The sequence below is a fragment of the Phoxinus phoxinus genome (genome assembly GCF_949152265.1).
Source record: "Phoxinus phoxinus genome assembly, chromosome: 17".
Taxonomy (NCBI): Eukaryota; Metazoa; Chordata; class Actinopteri; order Cypriniformes; family Leuciscidae; genus Phoxinus; species Phoxinus phoxinus.
The window spans coordinates 11,316,392-11,338,167 of record NC_136892.1 but is presented as its reverse complement, the minus strand read 5'-3'; the positions used below and the strand labels follow the sequence as shown (position 1 = coordinate 11,338,167).

At 44.3% G+C, this 21,776-nt stretch overlaps 1 protein-coding gene across 2 annotated transcripts; it reads right to left on the bottom strand.

Annotated features, from left to right (window-relative positions):
- Positions 1–18,265: 18,265 nt before the first annotated feature.
- On the bottom strand, positions 18,266–21,265 carry adrb2b (adrenoceptor beta 2, surface b). 2 transcript variants are annotated; one of them, XR_013794486.1, is made up of 3 exons: positions 21,031–21,164; positions 18,923–20,860; positions 18,388–18,692 (listed from the first exon to the last, which is right to left on the bottom strand). XR_013794486.1 is itself a non-coding variant. In XM_079585128.1 (2 exons), the coding sequence occupies exon 2, from the start codon at positions 20,848–20,850 to the stop codon at positions 19,630–19,632; it is 1,221 nt and encodes a 406-aa protein (XP_079441254.1). In that variant the 5' UTR covers positions 20,851–20,860; positions 21,031–21,265; the 3' UTR covers positions 18,266–19,629. The 2 variants fall into 2 exon arrangements, 1 of the variants encoding a protein (XP_079441254.1); XM_079585128.1 differs by having other exon boundaries at positions 18,266–20,860; positions 21,031–21,265.
- Positions 21,266–21,776: the final 511 nt, after the last annotated feature.

Sequence of the window (21,776 nt, the reverse complement as noted above, 5' to 3'; positions counted from 1 at the left end):
ATGCTTAGGTTTGAGCACGACTCTGGAGTCATTAGGGCCAAATTCCATGCACGACGTGCTCACGGAGAGCGCGTGCAAGTCCCCAACGCGCTTCACTGAAGCGAGAGCCAGGAGAAACACCGTCTTGAGCGACAGGTGTTTCAAATCAATCTCCTGAAGAGGTTCAAAAGGAGGACCCTTCATGGCGTCCAGCACCGTAGAAAGGTCCCAAATGGGAACAGTGGGAGGTCTGGGTGGATTAAGTCTCCTAGCTCCTTTAAGGAACCGAATGACTAAATCGTTCCTTCCTATGGACTGGCCGTGAGCGGTTTCAGAAAAAGCCGCTATAGACGCCACATATACTTTGAGCGTGGAAGGGGATCTCCCATTATCCAATAGCTCTTGTAAGAAGGACAAAACCTAGCTCCGCAGTCTGGGGGTGACACGCCACGAGACGTGGACCAGCCAGAAAAGACAGACCATTTAGACGCATAGAGCCGTCGCGTAGACGGAGCTCTAGCCTGTGTGATCGTGTTCAGCACTCCCTGCGGGAGGTCAGCGGATACCCGTTGATGGCCCACACGTGAAGGGACCATAACTCCGGGTGAGGATGCCAAATCGAACCATTTGCTTGAGAAAGGAGATCCCTCCTCAGAGGCACTGGCCACGGGGCGGTGCTGGCTAACTGCATCACAGCTGGGAACCAGGGCTGATTCAACCACAGCGGTGCTATCAGCAGCACTGAGCATCCTTTCTCCCTGATCCTCTCCACCACTTGGGTCAGGAGGGAGACAGGGGGAAAAGCATACAGCGGGCGGCGCGGCCGCTGATGAGCCAGCGCGTCCCTGCTTTTTGAGTAAAATTCCAGACAGTGAGCGCTTTCCGGAGACGCAAAGAGGTCTACTTCCGCTCTGCCGAATTTCTTCCACAACAGTTGCACTGTGTGTGGGTGTAACGACCATTCTCCTGCCGGAACACGGTTCCTGGACAGTACATCTGGTCCAACATTCAGGTGTCCTGGCACGTGCACCGCCCTTAGTGAAAGGAGGTTGCAGCGCGCCCATACCAGAAGGCGTCTGGTCAGCTTGTATAATGACAGGGACCTGAGGCCGCCCTGGCGATTTATGTATGACACCACTGACATGCTGTCTGAACGTATCAGTACATGGCAGCCCATAAGCAGGGGACGAAAGCGAGTGAGCGCTTTGCACACTGCTAACATCTCGAGGCAGTTTATGTGGAAGAGCTTCTCTCGCTCTGACCAAAGGCCAAACAGCCGTCTGCCCTCGAGCAGCGCTCCCCATCCTGTGTTGGATGCGTCCGTAGACACCACTCTCAGACTCGAGGAAATCCCTAGGCTTACACCTGACAGGTACCAGTCTTTTGACTTCCACGGTTTCAAAGCTGCAACGCAAGCTTGATTGACCTTGAGGCGAAGCCGCCCGGTGGCCCATGCTTTGCAGGGCACCCTCCCTTTGAGCCATATCTGCAGCGGGCGCATGCGCAGCAGACCCAGCTGCAGTACTGCAGATGCTGAGGCCATCAGACCTAGCATTTTCTGAAAGCTCTTTAGAGGGAGAACAGCGCCGCACGGAATGAGCTGACTGTGCGCTGGATGCGCAGCGCGCGCTGTTGTGACAGCTGCGCTGTCATCGACAGCGAGTTCAGTTCCAGTCCCAGAAAAGAAATATTCTGACTGGGGGATAGCGAACTCTTTTCCCAGTTTACTGTGAGACCGAGATTCTCGAGGTGACTCAGCAGCAGGGCTCTGTGCGCCACTATCTCTGAATGAGACCCCCGTCTTTCTTGGGTACCAGGAAGTATCCGCTGTAAAGCCCCCCTTCGCTCTGAGCCTGAGATAAAGGTTCGATAGCCCTTTTTCTCAGAAGTTTCTGAATTTCGGCTCGAAGTAGGTGTGCTACATTCGAATCTACCGAAGTCTCGACGCGCGCCGTGTGGCGGCGAGGGTGTCTGCGAAACTGTAGCGAATAGCCTTCTTTTATGATGTTTATCACCCATTTTGAAACCCCGGGAAGCTTCTCCCATGCATCTGCACGTGTAGCTAGGGGCTGAGTGAAAAGCACGCTCTGATCGACTCGCGATACAGCGGCTTTCGTGAGCTGTGACAGCAACATCTGAGGCCGGGGCCGCGCTTATGAAAGCGGGCAGAATGTCCGCGCTCGACCCCTCGACAGCATTTAGGTGGGAGAGGGAGGGCTGGACGGGCTCCGTAGGAACCGTGATGCTTGTGTGGGAACGTGGGCACTGGGGACCGGGCATGTTTACCACCTTTATAGCATCGCTCGCCGGAGTGGAGCGCCTAAACGCAGGTTTCGTTTTTACAGAAACCGTACGATGAACAGGAGGTAGCATTAGTGGGCACTGGGTAGTGGGCACATGTGCTACTTTTAACGCGCAATCGAACTGGGTCGATTTTATGTGCGTGGGCCCTGTGTGTGGGGCCGTGTTTGTGTGTAGGGATGTGCACATTACAGCGTGCAGATTTACTACACAAGAAACACCATCGGCCGTGGCCGGGACACCAGAAAATGCACTCTTTAATGGATTTATCTGGGTAGCCGTGAAAACGGCTGTTGTGTGCAGGCAAGCGGCCAGTGAGACACGCCTGTTGGCTGCAATGATCGCTGGCACAGTCGCTTCGCTTGGGACTGCACAAGCGGTGAGCTTCGGTGAGGGTCCGGCCGCAGCGGGACTTGAACACCGACGCTTCCCTAGCAGTGCTAGGATGTCTTCGGGGGCTCTGGCTTCAACGCTACCTTCTGTCGCGGGCCACGCGGCGCGGGGCGGCGACGGGAAGAGCGAGAGCGCGGTCTCGAGCTCTGCGTCTGGCGGCGTTGAGAAGAGGAGCTGGGCGGCGGTCTGGGCTGTGAACTCTGAGCAGGCGGTTTCGCACGGCCTGCTGCTGAGTTGGAGCGCTTCGGCAGGAAGTGCTTCATCGCCTGGGTCGCCTTCTGCACCTCAGCATACCTGTCGGTGAACTCCTTCACCGACGTCCCGAAGAGACCAGCAGGGGAGAGCGGGGCGTCGAGGAACGCGGTCCGCTCCGCTTCTGGCATGTCTGAGAGCGTGAGCCAGAGGTGCCTCTCAGACACGGTGAGCGCCGCCATACTCTGTTCGATGGCTTGGGCCGCAGACTTCGAAGCGCGAAGAGCCAGGTCTGTAGCGCTTCTCAGATCCGCCACGCAGATCGCATCGGGCCCGTTCTCATCCAGCTTGCGGAGGAGATCGGCCTGGAAGATCTGCAGCGTCGCCATGGAGTGCAGCGCTGACGCGGCCTGTCCGTTGGCGGCATAAGCGCGACGGAGCAGGGATGACGTCGTGCGGCAAGCCTTTGAGGGCAGCGCCATCTTAGCTCGCCGTCCAGCGGAGGGCGGGCATAAGTGGGCCGCGATAGGCTCTTCGACCGGCGGGAGGGAAAGGTAGCCTCTGTTCTTAGCGTCGTCAACTTCGGAGAACGCTAAAGAAACAGATGACCTCGTCCTCGTGGAGAACGGGGAAGTCCAAGCTCTCGCGACCTCCTCGTGAAGCTCAGGAAGGAAGGGGGCGGGCTTAGACGCAGGTGTAGACTTTTCCCCGGGCAGAAAATAGCCATCCAACCGGTTGTGGGCGGGCTGCTCGGGCGAAACCCACTCAAGGCCAAGGCTCGCCGTGGCTTGAGTGAGCACGCGGATGAGCTCTTTCCTTTGGTCGCGGGAGCGGGGGGCGCGAGGTCCGCAGAGCTCGCCCAATCCTCGCTGCCGGACGCCAAGACAGAGCACGAGTCCTCATCCCTCAGCATGGCGTCGATCTCATCGATGTCGTCGACGGAAGCGGCCGGAGAATATAGTTCGCGGGCGCGCCGGCGAACATTGGCGGCTAGGGGATGGTTCAGGGTTCCGCTGTGCACGGCGCTTTTTACGGCGCGGCACAACAGCGGAAAACATGGGCTCCTGGAACGACGCCAGGCGAGTCCGCAGAGTCGCCAAAGGCAGAAGTTCACAGTGATGGCAGCCACCATCCGCAAGAGCGATAGCCGCGTGTTGCTCACCCAGGCAGGAAGCGCATATAACATGACGGTCCCCGTCGCTGAGCGTTGCACGGCATGAGCCGCAGGAAGGCATCTTCGGAGAAGACGGCTTCCGGATACAAATAACATGTGTGAGTCGCGCCGGCGAACTCACACACACTCAAATGGAGGTAAAGGATATAAGCGCCGGAACGCGCAGCTGGAAGGCGAAGAAGGCGGCGGTGCCAGCGGCTTCACGTCCTCTCCCGCTGAAGTGCTCTCTCGACGGCGCAGCTTCTCCTCGGATCAGCGATGTAGGTGTCTTCGCTGAAGGATAAAAAATCAGAGTTCATAAGCCTGTGAGCGAAATATATAGCCCTAAGCCACGCCCGTTTCGGCGGGACGTGACGCGGGAGGGCGCGAAGCGCTCCATTGGCTTAAGCATTTGCCGCACAGCAGCCAATAGGCGCGCGAGCTGTCTCGCCTAGGTCTGTATGCTGTGGCAATGCGCTTTACATTGATACAAAATTAAGGATAATTTTTTGCTTCAGTATTCTCGTGGAAAAGGATTTTCACCAATGCGTTGCTACGACAACGCAGTACGAGAGTATCTCTCGTAAGAGAACTATACTGTCTGTCCATTAGGTGCATCCGTCACTTCCCCAACGGTCCACCAGATGTCACCTAAAGTCTAACGTGGAATTGTAACTTGGCTCACAATACATTAATTAACCTCCTCACTCAATCAAATGTTATAAATCATATTTATTAGGCTATGCGTTATGCATACCAGTAACGGCTCTTTAAGGCACACTGACTGACTGGGTTCAAAAAGGGTGTGATAAAAGTCCACTAAATCCATGATTTTTCCCCCACACCCTTTTTGAACCCAGTCAGTCAGTGATCCTTAAAGAGCGTTTCTGAGAAAGGAAAGCTGTGACAAGCATCAGCTGTTTTGTCTAAAGTTGTTCAGTGTCTACATTGTTCACATAATTCATTATGAATTTGACAGCTTTGAGCTTGTTTAGTGCAACAGGCTTTCCATGGTGTCTTTGGGTGATCTGCTAATTATTCTAAGACACAGTATTAATATAATGGCAATTCCTAAGTACACTGGCTTTGCGAGACAAAATGCGGGTTGGGTTGTTATTTGCTAATGTTGGAAATAAAGATTTCCTGCCCATTTCAGGAGACAGACACATCATTCTTTGGTATATATTCAATAAAACGATTTATGTCTGTAAACACTGACAAACAATCTGGATGACAAAGTACAGGCCACTTAATGGTAGAATTTTTTTTTTTTAACTAGTGATTCCTACAATTTATAGACCCCTTTATTTCCCAGTGTGACGTTGGTGGAAATGGTTGTCTGAGGTCAAAAATGATCATTGTCATTCCAAGATTCTTGACATCAGTATTACTTTTCTTTGACCTGACCCCGTATTTGAGACTGAGAGTGTCCCTGTGTTCCATTCCTATTACTCCCTAATCCCTCAAAGGGATGAAAGGAAGAGTTGACCCCAAAAAACCCAGTTCGTGTACACTTCCTCAATATAGCAGCCGTGATTGTTCTCACTGTGAAGTGCTCTTGGGAGGTGGATTTATCCTGTTTGGATCTTGTTTATTTTTTTACTTTATTTTTTGCCTATAATTTATACCAGAGCTTGAATCAAACTTATAATACCAAATAGCATTAGGGGCTGTTTACACGACACCGTGTTCAACGTAAATCTTTTTATGCGTTTTGGCTGTTCGTTTACATGACAACGCTGTTTTTGGGTGCCTGAAAACTTTTGAAACCGGGTTTCAAAGTGCAAGTTTTTGAAAACGGTCTCCGTGTAAACAACAAAAAACATAAATCACTGAAGAAGATGATGTCATCCACATGCATATTACGTGTTCAGTCTATAGTGTTTCATCGCCATCGGCATCAGAATACAGCGTTTTTAGTCATTTTCGCCGATCTTTTGACACTGGTGTCGTCTGTACGCGGAAAAACTTCTCCGTTTTAAGCACATCGTTGTCGTTTAAACGTACCATTATACTAGAGCTTGGCCCCGTTTATACGTACATGGTTATTTTGAAAAACTGAGACATTTCCCTTCGTTTGTGCCCTTCGTTTACACGCAAACGGAGAATTCGCCTCTGAAAACGATTCTTTCTAAAAACTCCAGCCTGTTTCGTTTGCATGTAAACTGAGAAAAACAGTTTTAGGCAGCTGACATCACAGTATGTGACTATTTTCAGGATTCTGATTGGCTAACGTGGGCATGAGCTTCTCGTTAGACTGGCACCTACAGGTTTGGCATGCTCTTGACGGCATATACACGGGTTTGTGTAAACCGGTGTAAACGAACACTTTTCTGAAAACTGACAGGTGTGCACAATGTTAATTTTGAAAACGGAGAGGGGTGAAATTAGCCGGGTCCTACCAGACTCTCGTACATTTCATTTGTACAGAGAGTCTGGCCACTCTCCATTGACAAGCGTTAACTTCCACGAAGGCGGGTACTCTGTTAAAGTTTAAAACTATTGTATCTGCCCGGAGCCACTCTGGATCTGCCATAGCCAATTGCTAACGTTTGGTCGTGAGTCTCGTGGCGTATGTCAACTCAAACTAGCGCACGACCTCAACGTCATCGTTCTCAACCACTCCCTCTGTTCGCTGGTTGGACTGGTAAAAATTTATCGGAGAAAACCCAAGAATATACCACAAGCCCAGACTAAGCGTACGTTTACACTTACTAAAATGGAAGTTTTCCTGTATCGGGTTAGGGTTTCCTGTGTAAAAGCGCTGTATTCTGCTGCCAGGCCGTTAGATGGCAATGAAACAATATAGACTCAACACGTAATACGCATGACATCAACGTAGTTTTTGCTGTTTACACAGAGACAGTTTTTAAAAACTAGCACTTTGAAATCAGTATTCAATTGTTTGCGTTTCAGGCACCCAAAACGGCGTTGTCGTGAAAATTAATGACGAAAACGCATAAAATGTTTTGCGTTTTTAGTTAAAAACGGTGTCGTGTAAACAGCCCCTGAACCTCCTAAATCCAGTGGATCCTCAAACTGTCAGCAAAACCTCAAATAGCTAAATTTCTGCGTTTTCAAAAACACAATATTTGTAAAGGCTAATGTTTTATGTATTTAAGGAGCGGAGAAGAGTGTCAGTCTGGTATTTATGGAAACTTGTTTCCACCACGGAATAAAACTATTTAAAAGATATTTGCTTTATGTCTCGCGATTCTGACTTCTTTTCTCAGAATTGTGAGATATATAAAGTCGCAATTGCAAATCATAAAGTCAGAATTGCCTGATATAAAGACGTCAGAATTGTGTGCTATGAATTGTGAGTTATAAAGTCAGAATTGTGAGTTTAAAAAAAGTCAGACTCAATTCTGACTTTATAACTCTCAATTGCGACTTTATATCAGGCAATTCAGACTTTTTAACTCACAATTCAGACTTTTTTTCCCTCGCAATTGTGAGTTTGCATTTCACACTTCTTACTTTATAACTCGCAATTTCGACTTTATAACTCACAATTCTGACTTTATAACTCACAATTCTGACATTATATCACGCAATTCTTAGAAAAGCCAGAATTGTGAGATAAAAAGTCGCCAAAGTCTCCAATTTCTTGTATTGCAGTTCTAACCTGCAGTTTTCGGTGGTTTCAAAACTGGAATAAATGTTTTAAATGCAAAATTCAACCATTTACTGGTGAAGTGGAATGCTTGTTATGCTTGGAATATTTTTATACAGGTGGTGCTTAGGTACTGTTGCCTGTACTTTATATCTGTCCTGTAACTACAGCACCCTCACTAATTTCAGAAGCACCCTTAGTGATCTCGGAGTGTTATGCTTTATTCAGCTTGCACCATGCAGAGTTTCATTACTGGAACTTTTTCAGTTTTTAGTGGGTTTTTGAAGTGTATGTTTATAATGGTCATACAGCTCTTGTACATTTTGTTTGAACACATTGAGAGTTAGGACATCAATAGTAAGCACCTCTATTTTTGATGCTATTGAAACAGGTAAATTGTAACAATGCTTTCCTAGTTCAAACAGTCAAGCATGGTGCTAGATAGAACATAGAACACATGGTGCTAGATACTAACATTGGCTGTCCACGGTCAAAATCGGTTCACACTTGTACAGCCTCCTCATCTCCCCCTGCTCTCTTCTCCTCCTCCTCACCTAAAGCTCACTAAAAACCTATGCAATGTTAAGTGTGTACAATATGTAACTATACATGTTTGGTATCATTTAAAATGTTTCAGTGCGCCTGCTAAAATGGTCTCATTCTCCCAGCCATAATAAAAAAGCTCCAAGAAGTTCTAGAATATGAGAAATAATGTGTGCCCCTTAAAAGGTGTGCCCTCCCCCAGATCCTCCATTCAAACTACCTCCTGTATGTAAAGAAGTATTCTCTTCTACAGGTATCAAGAACCCATCCAATCACAAGTTCTGATCCCCCATTTGTGATCCTCTCAATAGGGGACCAAAATCTAATTACAATGACAGACACCAGCATTTGGTAAGCCTATTGAATAATCTGGGTATATAAGGAAAATTGGCAAAAGGTTCACGGAGTCTGTATGCAGCTTTCCCAAACGATCGCTGTGTGTAGTTTTCATTGCCAGGTATATTCTTCTATTCCTCGATTTATGAATTGTTATTATTGTATATGATTGACCGATTTTATTCTATGTATTGCGGTAACATGTGAAGATTAAACGTATTCCCATGTTACCGCAAATCTGCGTCAGATTAGTGACGGACTAGATTCCAATTTTGAGTGGAGCATAGGGCACACCAACTGCGTTTAGAGTTCCGGCTAATATTTGGTACTACCATATTTTCCGGACTATAAGTCGCACTTTTTCTTCATAGTTTGGCTGGTGCTGCGACTTATAGTCAGGTGTGACTTATATATCAAAATGAATTCATACTGACTGAGATGAACCAAGAGAAAACATTACTGTCTACAGACGGGAGGGGGCTCTCTAGTTAGCGGAGTTGTGAAGCGACACCGAGGAAGAACTCAATGGATTCAGTGTTGTGGAATGAGGTCGCGGGAGCTTGGTGAACTTACCGGTAACTTGTTGGACTCGCTGGCTTATGTTAATTTAGCCTATTCAGCCTCCCAGGTATATTTTCTTTACGCTATTGTGCAGCTGAATAACTGTTAATGCGTAACATTAACATACCGGACAACTATTTAGCCTGTTGTTCTGTGTGCTATTGTGTAGCTGAATAACTTGGCTTTCCAGATTAAATGTCTGTTCTTGGTCTTGGATTTTGTGAAATAAATTTCTAAATAAATGCGCCTTATAGTCCAGTACGACTTATGTTTTTTTTTCTCTTTGTGGCGCATTTTTTTACTGCTGCAACTTATACTCCAGGTAAATACGGTAATTCAAGTGTACTTGGTTTTGTAAAGACAAAAGGGTAATTTACGTTTAGGACAGCAAAGTGCTGCTCGACCAACCTCAATAGAGTGAGTCTTACCTCTGTTTAAAGGATTAGTTCACTTTCAAATAAAAATGTCCTGATAATTTACTCACCCCCATGTCATCCAAGATGTCCATGTCTTTCTTTCTTCAGTCGAAAATAAATGAAGGTTTTTGAGGAAAACATTCCAGGATTTTTCTCCATATAATGGACTTCAATGGGAACCAACAGTTTGAAGGTCCAAATATCAGTCTCAATGCAGCTTCAACGGCTCGACACGATCCCAGTCGAGAAATAAGGGTCTTATCTAGCGAAACGATCGGTCATTTTCTAAAAATAATAATATACTTTTTAACCACAAATGCCCATCTTTTACCATCTCTGAGATACGCCACGCATTACGTCATCACGTTGGAAAGGTCACGCGTGACATCGTTAAACATCCAGGATATGCACACGTAAGGACCATTTTAAACAATAAACTGACACAAATACTTAAAAATACAGTATGTGTCATTCAACATACAATAACTTTGAAGGGTCCTCCTACTCCAAACTTGTAAACACTGGGTCGGTACTTCCGACTACGTCACGCGTGACCTTTCCAACGTGATGACGTAATGCGTGCCGCATCTCAGAGATAGTACAAGACGGGCATTTGTGGTTAAAAAGTATATAATAATAATATAATCATATTTTTTTTGAAAATTACTGATCGTTTCGCTGATCGTTTTGCCATTGAAGTCCATTATATGGAGAAAAATCCTGGAATGTTTTCCTCAAAAAACGTAATTTCTTTTCGACTGAAGAAAGAAAGACATGGTCATCCTAGATGACATGGGGGTGAGTAAATTATCAGGACATTTTTATTTGAAAGTGAACTACTCCTTTAATGTAATGTTACTGTAGTTAAGTGTACATGGGAAACCATGGCATGACCAAACCAAAGCTATTATAAGAGAAGTAATATTGGTCGGCTTATATCTGTAGTAGTGGTCATGACCTCTGTCTAAAGAAAACGTTACTAGTAGAATGTCTAAAGTGGACTATTGAAATAAAGTGTAGTTTATATAATTTTTTTCATTTCAAAAGTTACACCCTTACTGTTCCTGGTCAAAAATGACAGAAACAGCCAATATGTGACCCTTTTTGAAAAGCTTACAAGGGTTAATGTATTAATGTAGGCTTCACTAGATTTACTGAAAATCCATATTAGTTTATACGGAAGCCTTGAACCGTTAACGTAAATAAATAGATAAATCTAAGATTACGAGAATTAAATTGTAGCGATACGAGATTAACGTCGTAAAAGTTTGAGAATAAAGTTGTTGTATTACGAGAATAAAGTTGTACTAATACGAGATTAAAGTCGCAATTTGTCAATATAAATCAAAATTACAAGTTTACGTTATGAAGACTTTAACCTCGTATTGCTCCGACTTTACTCTCGTCTTTTTGACTTTATTCTCAAAATATTACGACTTTAATCTCGTATTGCTCCGACTTTACTCTCGTCTTTTTGACTTTATTCTCAAAATATTACGACTTTAATCTCGTATTGCTCCGACTTTACTCTCGTCTTTTTGACTTTATTCTCAAAATATTACGACTTTAATCTCGTATTGCTCCGACTTTACTCTCGTCTTTTTTACTTTATTCTCAAAATATTACGACTTTAATCTCTTATTGCTGCGACTTTATTCTCGTAATTTCAATTTAATTCTCAAAAAATATTATGACTTTAATCTCGTATTGACGACTTTATTCTCGTAATTTCAACTTTATTCTCATAATATTACGACTTTATTCTCGTAATCTTAGATATTTTTTTTTTTTTACTATGCGGTCCAGGGCTTCCGTAAGTCTAGTATCTGGGATATTAATTTACCAGTGACTTACTTGAATACATCAAATCCTCTCTGGCAAGTTCCACTCCTGGGCTTTGTTTTCTCACACTGACTAGTTCACGGCCTTGAAATGGTCTTTTAAGGGTCAAAACACCTGCTAGATGAAGCAGAACATACCGTAATGCTTACAGACCATAAAACATGGATGAGGCTGTATTTCATCTGATTGGCCTTCCAAGTGAGATTATTGTCTCACACATTTACTTCACATGTAAAAACAGAGTTCCTCCATTCATACAACACATCTTGGTCTTGGAACCGTTCTAATCATAAGCAAGATTTCCAAATTGTGTATATGTTTACTCCTCAGGATATGTGTGTAAAATATTATTGTATATTTAAAGTAATGGAGCATTACGTTACATCTTTGGTTTCCTCATTGTCACAGTTCTAATGAAAACCACAGACTTCCTTAAACATAATTATGTATTATTGGCGCTTGTCTTTCACCTGTGCGATCAAACTGATTGGTTCTTCTCGTGTTTAATTCTGCAGACTGAACTCCACAGACACAAGCACACTGATTATCATAAACATAAGTGTGCAGGTGCCCATAATTACATCTTTAGACTTCTTCTTTTTTAAAGGTCTCCTTAGTTGGACCCAGTGTACAGGCAGCAAATAGAGAGAAAAAAATCATTAAAGTCATTACAATCCATCGAGTGAGTGAGAGAGAGAGACAGAGAGAGAGAGAGAGAGAGAGAGAGAGAGAGTGTGTGTGTGTGTGTGAGAGAGAGAGAAAGAGACAGAGAGAGAGAGAGAGAGTGTGTGTGTGTGTGTGTGTGTGTGTGTGTGTGTGTGTGAGAGAGAGAGAGAGAGAGAGAGAGAGAGAGAGAGAGAGAGAGAGAGAGAGAGGGGGAGAGAGAGAGAGAGTGTGTGTGTGAGTGTGAGAGAGTGTGAGTGTGAGAGAGTAAGTAAAAGTATGCTCTTGATTTGGGCCCTGACTGACCAGGAAGCCAGTCTTATTATTCAACATCTCTTATTTAGTTATATTTTATAATGATGTATTACAGTTTGAACAAACAATTATGTGGATATATATACATATATATATTTAGCAGAGATTAATTGAATGGTTCAAACGTGACAGTAAAGACATTTATGGTGTCAAATGCATGCTGTTCTTCTGAGCTTTCTATTCATCAAATAATCCTGGAAAAAAAATGTATCACCGATTCCACAAAAATATTAAGCATCACAACTGTTTCCAACATCAATGTCATGATAATAAGAAATGTTTCTTTAGCAGCAAATCAGCATATTATAATGATCATGTGACACTGAAGACTGGAGTAATGATGCTGAAAATTCTGCTTTGATCACAGGAATAAATTACATTTAAAAATATTCACATATTAAGATTTATCGCAAGTATGATTGCACGCACAAGGAATTTTTTACAGTTTTTCCCAATTGCTAAAACACAAAAAGTGAATGCCCAGATCAAAGCGTCAAAACCGCACCGTTTGCATGCATGTCTTACACACAGGCACCAAATGAATAAACACATTGTTGGCATTGCACTGCAAACAATTGTGCAACACACGGTGCAAAACACTACACACAGAGTGTTGTATGTTACACACGTTGGAAAATGAGGAAACACTTTGCATACAGCACATCCATTCAATAATAAAAACACATGCGACAATAGCAACACCCCCGCACACACAGTAAAACACTTAACCGGTAATTGAACACCAATCAGTCACAGCTGTAGCACTATAAATAGAACTCAGGTATGCGCACCTGTCGTGATACAATTGCGAATATGAAGGCCGAAGGACCAAGGGGAAGGAGAAGACGAGGAAGAGATGGGGGAAGAGGGAGAGGACAACGAGATGGGGGAAGAGGGAGAGGAGATCGAGGAAGAGATGGAGGAAGAGGGAGAGGAGAACGAGATGGGGGAAGAGGGAGAGGAGATCGAGGAAGAGATGGAGGAAGAGGGAGAGGAGAACGAGATGGGGGAAGAGGGAGAGGACAACGAGATGGGGGAAGAGGGAGAGGAGATCGAGGAAGAGATGGAGGAAGAGGGAGAGGAGAACGAGATGGGGGAAGAGGGAGAGGACAACGAGATGGGGGAAGAGGGAGAGGAGATGGAGGAAGAGATGGAGGAAGAGGGAGAGGAGAACGAGATGGGGGAAGAGGGAGAGGACAACGAGATGGGGGAAGAGGGAGAGGACAACGAGATGGGGGAAGAGGGAGAGGAGATCGAGGAAGAGATGGAGGAAGAGGGAGAGGAGAACGAGATGGGGGAAGAGGGAGAGGACAACGAGATGGGGGAAGAGGGAGAGGAGATGGAGGAAGAGATGGAGGAAGAGGGAGAGGAGAACGAGATGGGGGAAGAGGGAGAGGAGAACGAGATGGGGGAAGAGGGAGAGGACAACGAGATGGGGGAAGAGGGAGAGGAGATCGAGGAAGAGATGGAGGAAGAGGGAGAGGAGAACGAGATGGGGGAAGAGGGAGAGGACAACGAGATGGGGGAAGAGGGAGAGGAGAACGAGATGGGGGAAGAGGGAGAGGACAACGAGATGGGGGAAGAGGGAGAGGAGATCGAGGAAGAGATGGAGGAAGAGGGAGAGGACAACGAGATGGGGGAAGAGGGAGAGGAGATGGAGGAAGAGATGGAGGAAGAGGGAGAGGAGAACGAGATGGGGGAAGAGGGAGAGGAGAACGAGATGGGGGAAGAGGGAGAGGAGATCGAGGAAGAGATGGAGGAAGAGGGAGAGGAGAACGAGATGGGGGAAGAGGGAGAGGACAACGAGATGGGGGAAGAGGGAGAGGAGATCGAGGAAGAGATGGAGGAAGAGGGAGAGGAGAACGAGATGGGGGAAGAGGGAGAGGACAACGAGATGGGGGAAGAGGGAGAGGAGATCGAGGAAGAGATGGAGGAAGAGGGAGAGGAGAACGAGATGGGGGAAGAGGGAGAGGACAACGAGATGGGGGAAGAGGGAGAGGAGATCGAGGAAGAGATGGAGGAAGAGGGAGAGGAGAACGAGATGGGGGAAGAGGGAGAGGAGATCGAGGAAGAGACGTGGGAAGAGGGAGAGGAGATCGAGGAAGAGACGTGGGAAGAGGGAGAGGAGAACGAGATGGGGGAAGAGGGAGAGGAGATCGAGGAAGAGATGGGGGAAGAGGGAGAGGAGAATGGCACCAACCTGAACGGGAACCAGGCAGACGCACAACTATCACTGACGACATCAGGGCCACTGTGGTGGACCATGTCATCAACCATGGCCTGACTATGAGGGAGGCCGGGCAGAGGGTCCGGCCCAACCTCAGCCGCTTCACGGTAGCCAGCATCATTCGGACATACCGACAAGAAAACAGGTATGTCCTGAATTAACGCCAAAGGACTGCACAGTACCCACACAGCAAATTGTCTAGTGTTAGTGTAGATTTTCCAGTGTTACAGTAATTTAACACTTTTACAGTGGTTTACATATAAACCCTGGGGGAGTGTTAATTTGACTGTAACTCTGAGAGTGTTAAATTTGCGTTTTCAAATTTGCTGTGCATCAGCGTTCTGGCTGAATCTGGTTATACAGTATTTCACCACGTACAGTATGACAGTACGGGATGGGGAACAGAACCTAACCATCGACACTAATCATGCATTGTTTGCAGAACTGCCAGGCGACCTGCCGTGGGAGGGAGGCAACGAGTGTTCACCCATGCCCAGGAACTGGCCGTTGTCAACCTTGTGGTGGCAAACAACACCATCACCCTGCGCCAATTGCGTGAGCGCATCCTCAAAGACCAGGCAATTTTCCACAATGTGCACAGTGTCAGTACGACGACACTCGCCCGGGTCCTGCGGGAACACCACGTCAGCATGAAACAACTTTACAAGGTTCCATTTGAGAGGAACAGTGTTGCAGTCAAGAACCTTCGCTATGACTATGTGCAGGTGAGTGCCACAGTACCACTACAATGACAGTTGTGTGTTTACATGGATATATACCTTGCAGTCGCCCCCCTTCTGCAAAAAAAAAAAAAAACTTAAAAATCTTGTTCCATTGGCAAAAAGGTCACATTTATCTTGTTTTTATGTAAAATAAGCTAACCATCTAGATTGTTTTGCCTGAAAACAAGATAAATTTGACTTTTTTGCCAATAGAACAAGATTTAAATGCCAAACTGGCATTTCTCGATGCACTACATGATGTGGTCACACAGGACAGACCAGGGCAGCCCATGTTTGTTGTCATCTGGGATAATGTCAGTTTCCACCGGGCTGCTCTGGTCCGGGACTGGTTTGCCAACCACGACCATTTCATGGTGTTGCACCAGCCCCCTTATTCCCCATTCCTAAATCCGATCGAGGAATTCTTTTCGGCATGGCGGTGGAAGGTCTATGACCGCCTACCACATGTACGCGTGCCGCTCCTGCGAGCGATGGAGGAGGCATGTGGGGACATCGAGGTGGGGTCGATCCATGGGTGGATACGCCACACACGGAGATATTTTCCCCATTGCCTGGCAAGGGAAGACATTGCCTGTGATGTGGACGAGGTGCTGTGGCCCGACCCCAATCGACGACGAGATCCCTGACATGGACCTGCAATAGAAACACCTACACCAGATGTTCAATACTTATAGTAGTTCTGCACCTGTACACTGAGTTTTGGTTGTGGAAATAAACACGGTTTACAGACTACAAATGTAGGCAGTGTCTTGAGTACAGTTGACCTGTGTGTTGTGTTTGCTTTGACTGTTTATATTGCATGTGCATGTGTGTTTCCTATCGATCCGAAGAGGGCCTTTTGAAGTTAAAGTGTTACGTTTTGATTGCAGAATGTTATTTTGCATTGGCAGTTAGATGTTGATCTCCAAGTGCTGTGTCAAGAAATCTTGTGTGTTGAGTTTTGACACAATGAGCCAAATTTTTAATTTTGTGTGTAAGCAATTGAAAAAAACTGTAATATGATAACCTTTTTCTTAGCTATAAAACATTGACTCATCATCAGTGAGTCCTGCAGGCTTCGTCGGTGGGTGAACAGATAATGCATTTTGCCATCCGCAGTTTGGTGATTTTCCTGCGAAAGATTTACGTCTTTGGACGTCACAGGGCAAATGTCTAGTCCACCCACTCCTTCATTAAACAGCCTAAACTCTACAGAAGTATGATCAAGATTTTAACAGCATTATTAAAATGCCTAAACATGTTAACTAATTTAAAAAAAAACTTTGTTTGATTTTTATAATATAAAGGGGGGGAAAAAGAAAACATTTGGTGTTTCAAGCATTAAAATAGAGACTTTTAGTGCAGCTGATTTAATGTATATATAATATATAATTATAGTATTATTCCATTAGCTTTTCCTGTGATTTACTGTTTACGTTACGGCTACTAGCTACTAATTATAGATTTAGTGTTAAAGAATTTAATTGCAAAGACATAATTTATTTGTTTGTATACTCTCATTCATTCATCTTTGTGTCTATGGACTTTTATTGTACCAAAGGGAAATCACAGGGAGAAAAATCTAAGATGGGGAATGGGGAATAAAGTAACTCAGTTGTAACGCTTAGTCTAAGCCAAGTTTGGTCCCAGTGAGCGGTAACTCGCGTCGCTTCATAAAATTGAGGTTAAACCATAGACTGTAAAAAAATAGGGTTAAACCACTTGAGTCACATGGATTAGTTTAATGATGTATTTACCTGTCAGGGACATAAAGCTCTGTTTTCATAAAAAAAATATCTTCATTTATGTTAATGAAGATTAACAAAAGTCTTACGGGTTTGGAACGACATGAGGGTGAGCAATTTTCATTTTTGGGTGAACTATCTCTTTAAATTGAATGTTTATTACAAAAGCTTCAACATGAAGGCTAAAGTAACACATAATTGATTCACTCTTTGACAATAATTTACTATTTAGGGATAAATTATATATTTCTACACCACTTCAATTTGATGCAGTTAAAAATGTGAATATTATATAAAGGTTTGAGTAAAAAAACAACAACAAAAAAACACTGACTAGTTGGTTAGTATTGAAATATTCCCAAGTCTTCCCTATGTGCTTCCTGTCAACACTAGATGGCGTAAAGTGTGCAACATGTTCACACAAGAACATGACTCTGTACGACAGCATTACAAACCACCATGTTTATTTTGTCATTTTGTACATTAAGCAGCTGGTTGGACAGACAAAAATAAATAAACACAAATAATACACCTTTTAAAAAAAAGTAAAAAAAAAAAAAAAAAAATTGTTGTAAAAGTAGCATAGAGGAAACATTTTCACTTGGCAAACAAGATCATTTGTTTCGTGGAATGACACAAACTAAGCAGATACCATTTCAGAAATGTGCTGTCAAAACACAGTAACACATTAGGCAACATTCACATACTGCTTTGCCCATCAATGTGGTAAATACTTTATACAAAAATGTGCCTAAGACGATGTTTGATAGATGACTAATACCTTAAATGAGAAGCATGATGTATTCATTACTACAGTACCAACAACAAAACACTAAAAATGCTTCATATAATGAAAGAGATTCAAGCTTTTCAGTTTTTATCCCAAAGAACGCATTTCACATAAACAATAGATAGATATGTTAAATGTGTGTGTGTGTGTGTGTGTATATATATACTATATATATATATATATATATGTATGTATATATATATATATATATATATATATATATATATATATAATGTATAGCATACAGTCTTCCCTAGCAATGTCCTTCCTCCTGGAATAGACCTTAGTCAGTGTAAACACACCATACTGAATTTTATGTGTATGAAATTGAGGCCGTGTGAGCATAGATTTACAGTCTTTTCAATAGCATGCACTGCATATATATATATAGGTCCTAGATCATACTTTTCAAAACTCAACAGCTTTCAAAACTGCTTTATGGAGTTTTTGTATACTGATTTGATTTTTTTTGGTGTGTGTGGAAATATCTTCTGTCAGCTTAAAAATGAGCAAGTTGTTAATTAAGACTACAATTCTTAAATAAAATTCTTTGAACACACTGCACTTCTATCCATCACAACCTTGTTTTTATTCCTGGCAAAAAATAAATATAGCACTTCAATGAGTCTATAGAGCCACATAAGCTGTATTTATGTCTTTCTCAAGTTCCCATGACATACACGCACACAGGAATGGGGCTCAAATAGCACAACACCATTGCGTAAACATACATTTGTCACCTTTTAGTAATGTCAGATATTTTTCAGTAGCGTTTCTGTCATAATCAAGTGCGTTGCCTGGCCTATTACATAAAACTAAACGGATGGAAATAAACAACCGTCGGATCAATATCAGGTGAGTTCGTGCTGTATGCCCAAAGGGCTGTTTGTTCAGGAATCTGTAAACAGTACAAACACAACAATTATGAATGCCTACCCCCATACATTTGATGCCAGAAGTTGTATTCCTGAAATTAGGATGCTGATATAGCATCAACATTTACATACTCGACATCTAAATATTGTTTAGCATTGAGAATCATTGGCACATTCATTGCACGTAGTGACGTGTTAAATATAACATCATTATTGTGCCACCCAGACTGCGAATGTAGACTTGCGTACTTACTTTTATAAACATGACCCTTTATAGATACAGCTTCAGCTGTAACCTTAAAACGATTTCCCAGTGGAAATGTTAACGGGGGAAGGTTGAAGGGCTGGGGTTGGAGAGAACTGCTTGGCTCCTTCACTTTTTTCCTTTCGACAAGAACAGCTGGTTATAGCACAGACGGCAATGTGCACCTGTTGCCCCTCATCAGAGGGTTATATTTCCTCTGACTGGAGGAGGGCTCAGAGATATCGAAGACCCTGGTTTCCAGCGAGTCCAATTCAATGGAATGTAACAAGTCTGTCTGGCATAAGACACCCCTCTGACGCTCTTTAAGATCTGCAGTCCATGTGTTACTGTACAAATCCAGACGTTTGTAAGCTGAGGAATTTATGAATAAATTATGAATTAACCATCCAGGTTTCAGCTGAGACTTGAAAAGTGTCTCGAGGTAGTAAGTGGAATCCAGAGGTAGACTGTCTTGTCTTTCAAACTTTGTTTCTTTCCTCATTTGTCCAAAAACAGAAGTTACTTCATTTCCATTTGTCCTGACTCGATACAAGTATCACAATATGTCAACAGTACATCTTAAATATGGTGGAAATATGGGCAAAACCTTCATGGTTCAAAGGCTAAAACATCTAAAAACCATGTTTTGTCACAGACAAAAGCGGTTGCAGAAATCTCTCAAGTGCTCCAGGGAATATTCAAACGTTCAAAATTGGCTAAATATTGGACGTCACAGCTTTATTACAATTCCCATTTGTGTTTTTGGTGCCTGCAGTCAAACTGTTAGCACCCATTTCTGTTTCGCAAGCTGGCGAGGGCTCTCGTTGTCTGGTGGTCTTCGTGTGGACTTGCCAGCTGTGGCCGCTGTAGATGTATCCCTTGTTATTCCTTGTGGAAGGGAAGTGAGAAGTTCTCCAGCACAGGATCTCCTGAAAGGCGCATCTGAACTCAGGACTCCTGCAGTAGATCAGGGGGTTGAAGGCGGAGTTGGCGTAGCCGATCCAGTTCAAGATCCTGAAAGGCAACATGACGTTGTCCATCTTCCAGATGGCCGCCACCACGTTAAGCACGAAAAACGGCAACCAGCAGAGGGTGAATGTTCCCATGATGATCCCCAAGGTCTTCAGAGCTTTGTGGTCCTTCATGCCGAACTTGGTCCTCCGGTTCTTCATCTCATTCCCCTCCTGGGTGCTTAAGCTCTGTGTGCGAATGCGTCCCTCAATGCGATCGATTTTCTGAAGCTGCCTACGGGCCTCCCGGAAGACCCGGCTGTACACAAATACCATGACGACCAGCGGGATGTAAAAGGAGATGATGGAGGAGGTCACGGCGTAGGCGGCGTTGGTGTTGAAGTCGCAGCAGGTTGGCTTCTCCAAGCATGTCAACGCATCAGGGTCGTCGGACACCCACCACTCCATGTGGATGGGCAGGAAAGAGATCAGGGCGGCCACTGCCCATACCCCTAGGACCATCCCGCAGGCCTTCCGCTTCGTGAGCATCGACTGATAGCGTAGAGGCCACATGATCGCAACGTACCGGTCCAGGGCGATCACGCACAACGTCTCGATGCTAGCGGTCACGCACAACACATCCGTAGCCGTCCAAAACTCACAGAAGAAGTTTCCGAAGTGCCACGTGTTGAGAAGGATGTAGCATGCGCCGAAGGGCACCACCATGAGGCCCATGACAAGGTCGGCGCAGGCAAGAGAGCTGATGAAGTAGTTGGTGACCGTCTGCAAACGTTGAAATCGTACAATGGCGCTGATGACCAGCACATTGCCAAAGACGATGCCTAGAACCAGAAGCCCCATTAGGATGCTAATTAAGACCACCTCTGCATCGCTATATTCTGACACCGGAGAAGAAACGTTTAGCCCAGCTGAAACATTCATGGGCAGGGAGGTGTTCTCCGCGCTCAACGTATCCTTTCCCTCCATGAGCTTTGACCTGAGGAAGGAAAATCAACATAAAGTATTGTTAGCCTGAAAAAGGAATGCTTTTCAGAGAGCACAAGCGAATAGACAATGAGTGTCAATCAGAAAGCAAAGTATGAGAATGACTTTACAGCATGGAAAATGTGTCAGAGGAGAATATCCTCAAGAGATCATGTCACTTACTAAAATCAGGAGAGTGTTTTAGAGTCGTCCAACTTAATTCCACTCTTCATGGACTCCCTTAAGGTATCCAAAAATAATCCTTTTGAATTGGGTTTCTCTTGGGAAGTGTTCTGGTCTCACATAGTGTTCTTACACTGAGTGTGCTCAACTCTTAATCACCTGGTCATTTTTTCTATCTGTGTTTCGTTTACATGCGCACAGCACTCTTGGCTGAACACACTGTAGACTAAATGTGCTCCTGACTATCAGTTGGACTCTTATAACAGCCAGTGATGACATCACAGTTTGTCAGGAGCCAATCAGAGCACAGCTTCCTTACAGACAGAGCACTACACTTGTAAAGAGAAGCAGAGAAACAGAAGCAGCTATGATGTTACTTTCAGAATTATTACTAGTATTTAATTTAAGGCAATATGTACCAGTAATAAAAAACAAAAAGACAAAATATATTTATGATTGATAGATAGATAGACAGATAGAGGGTGAGAAACTCTTGTTTTGTTCTTTTTTTTTAATGATCTCTGCTGTGATATGGATGTTCTGTGTACCTAGAGAAGATCCCCACTGTGTTATGTCAATAAGCCATGTAAGATCAATATTTCTATCCACATGCGTTAATCTTTGCCTCACATTTTCTGGGTTACACTAATGGAGACAGGAGACTAATGACAAAATGAACTTAATATTCATATATTATTGCTCAAAATGAGAGGTTTTGGATATTTAATTCTGTACAAATCAAATTA

Coding starts and splice junctions, on each gene's coding strand:
- adrb2b (XM_079585128.1), bottom strand. CDS start 20,850: ATGGAGGGAAAGGATACGTTGAGCGCGGAGAACACCTCCCTGCCCATG.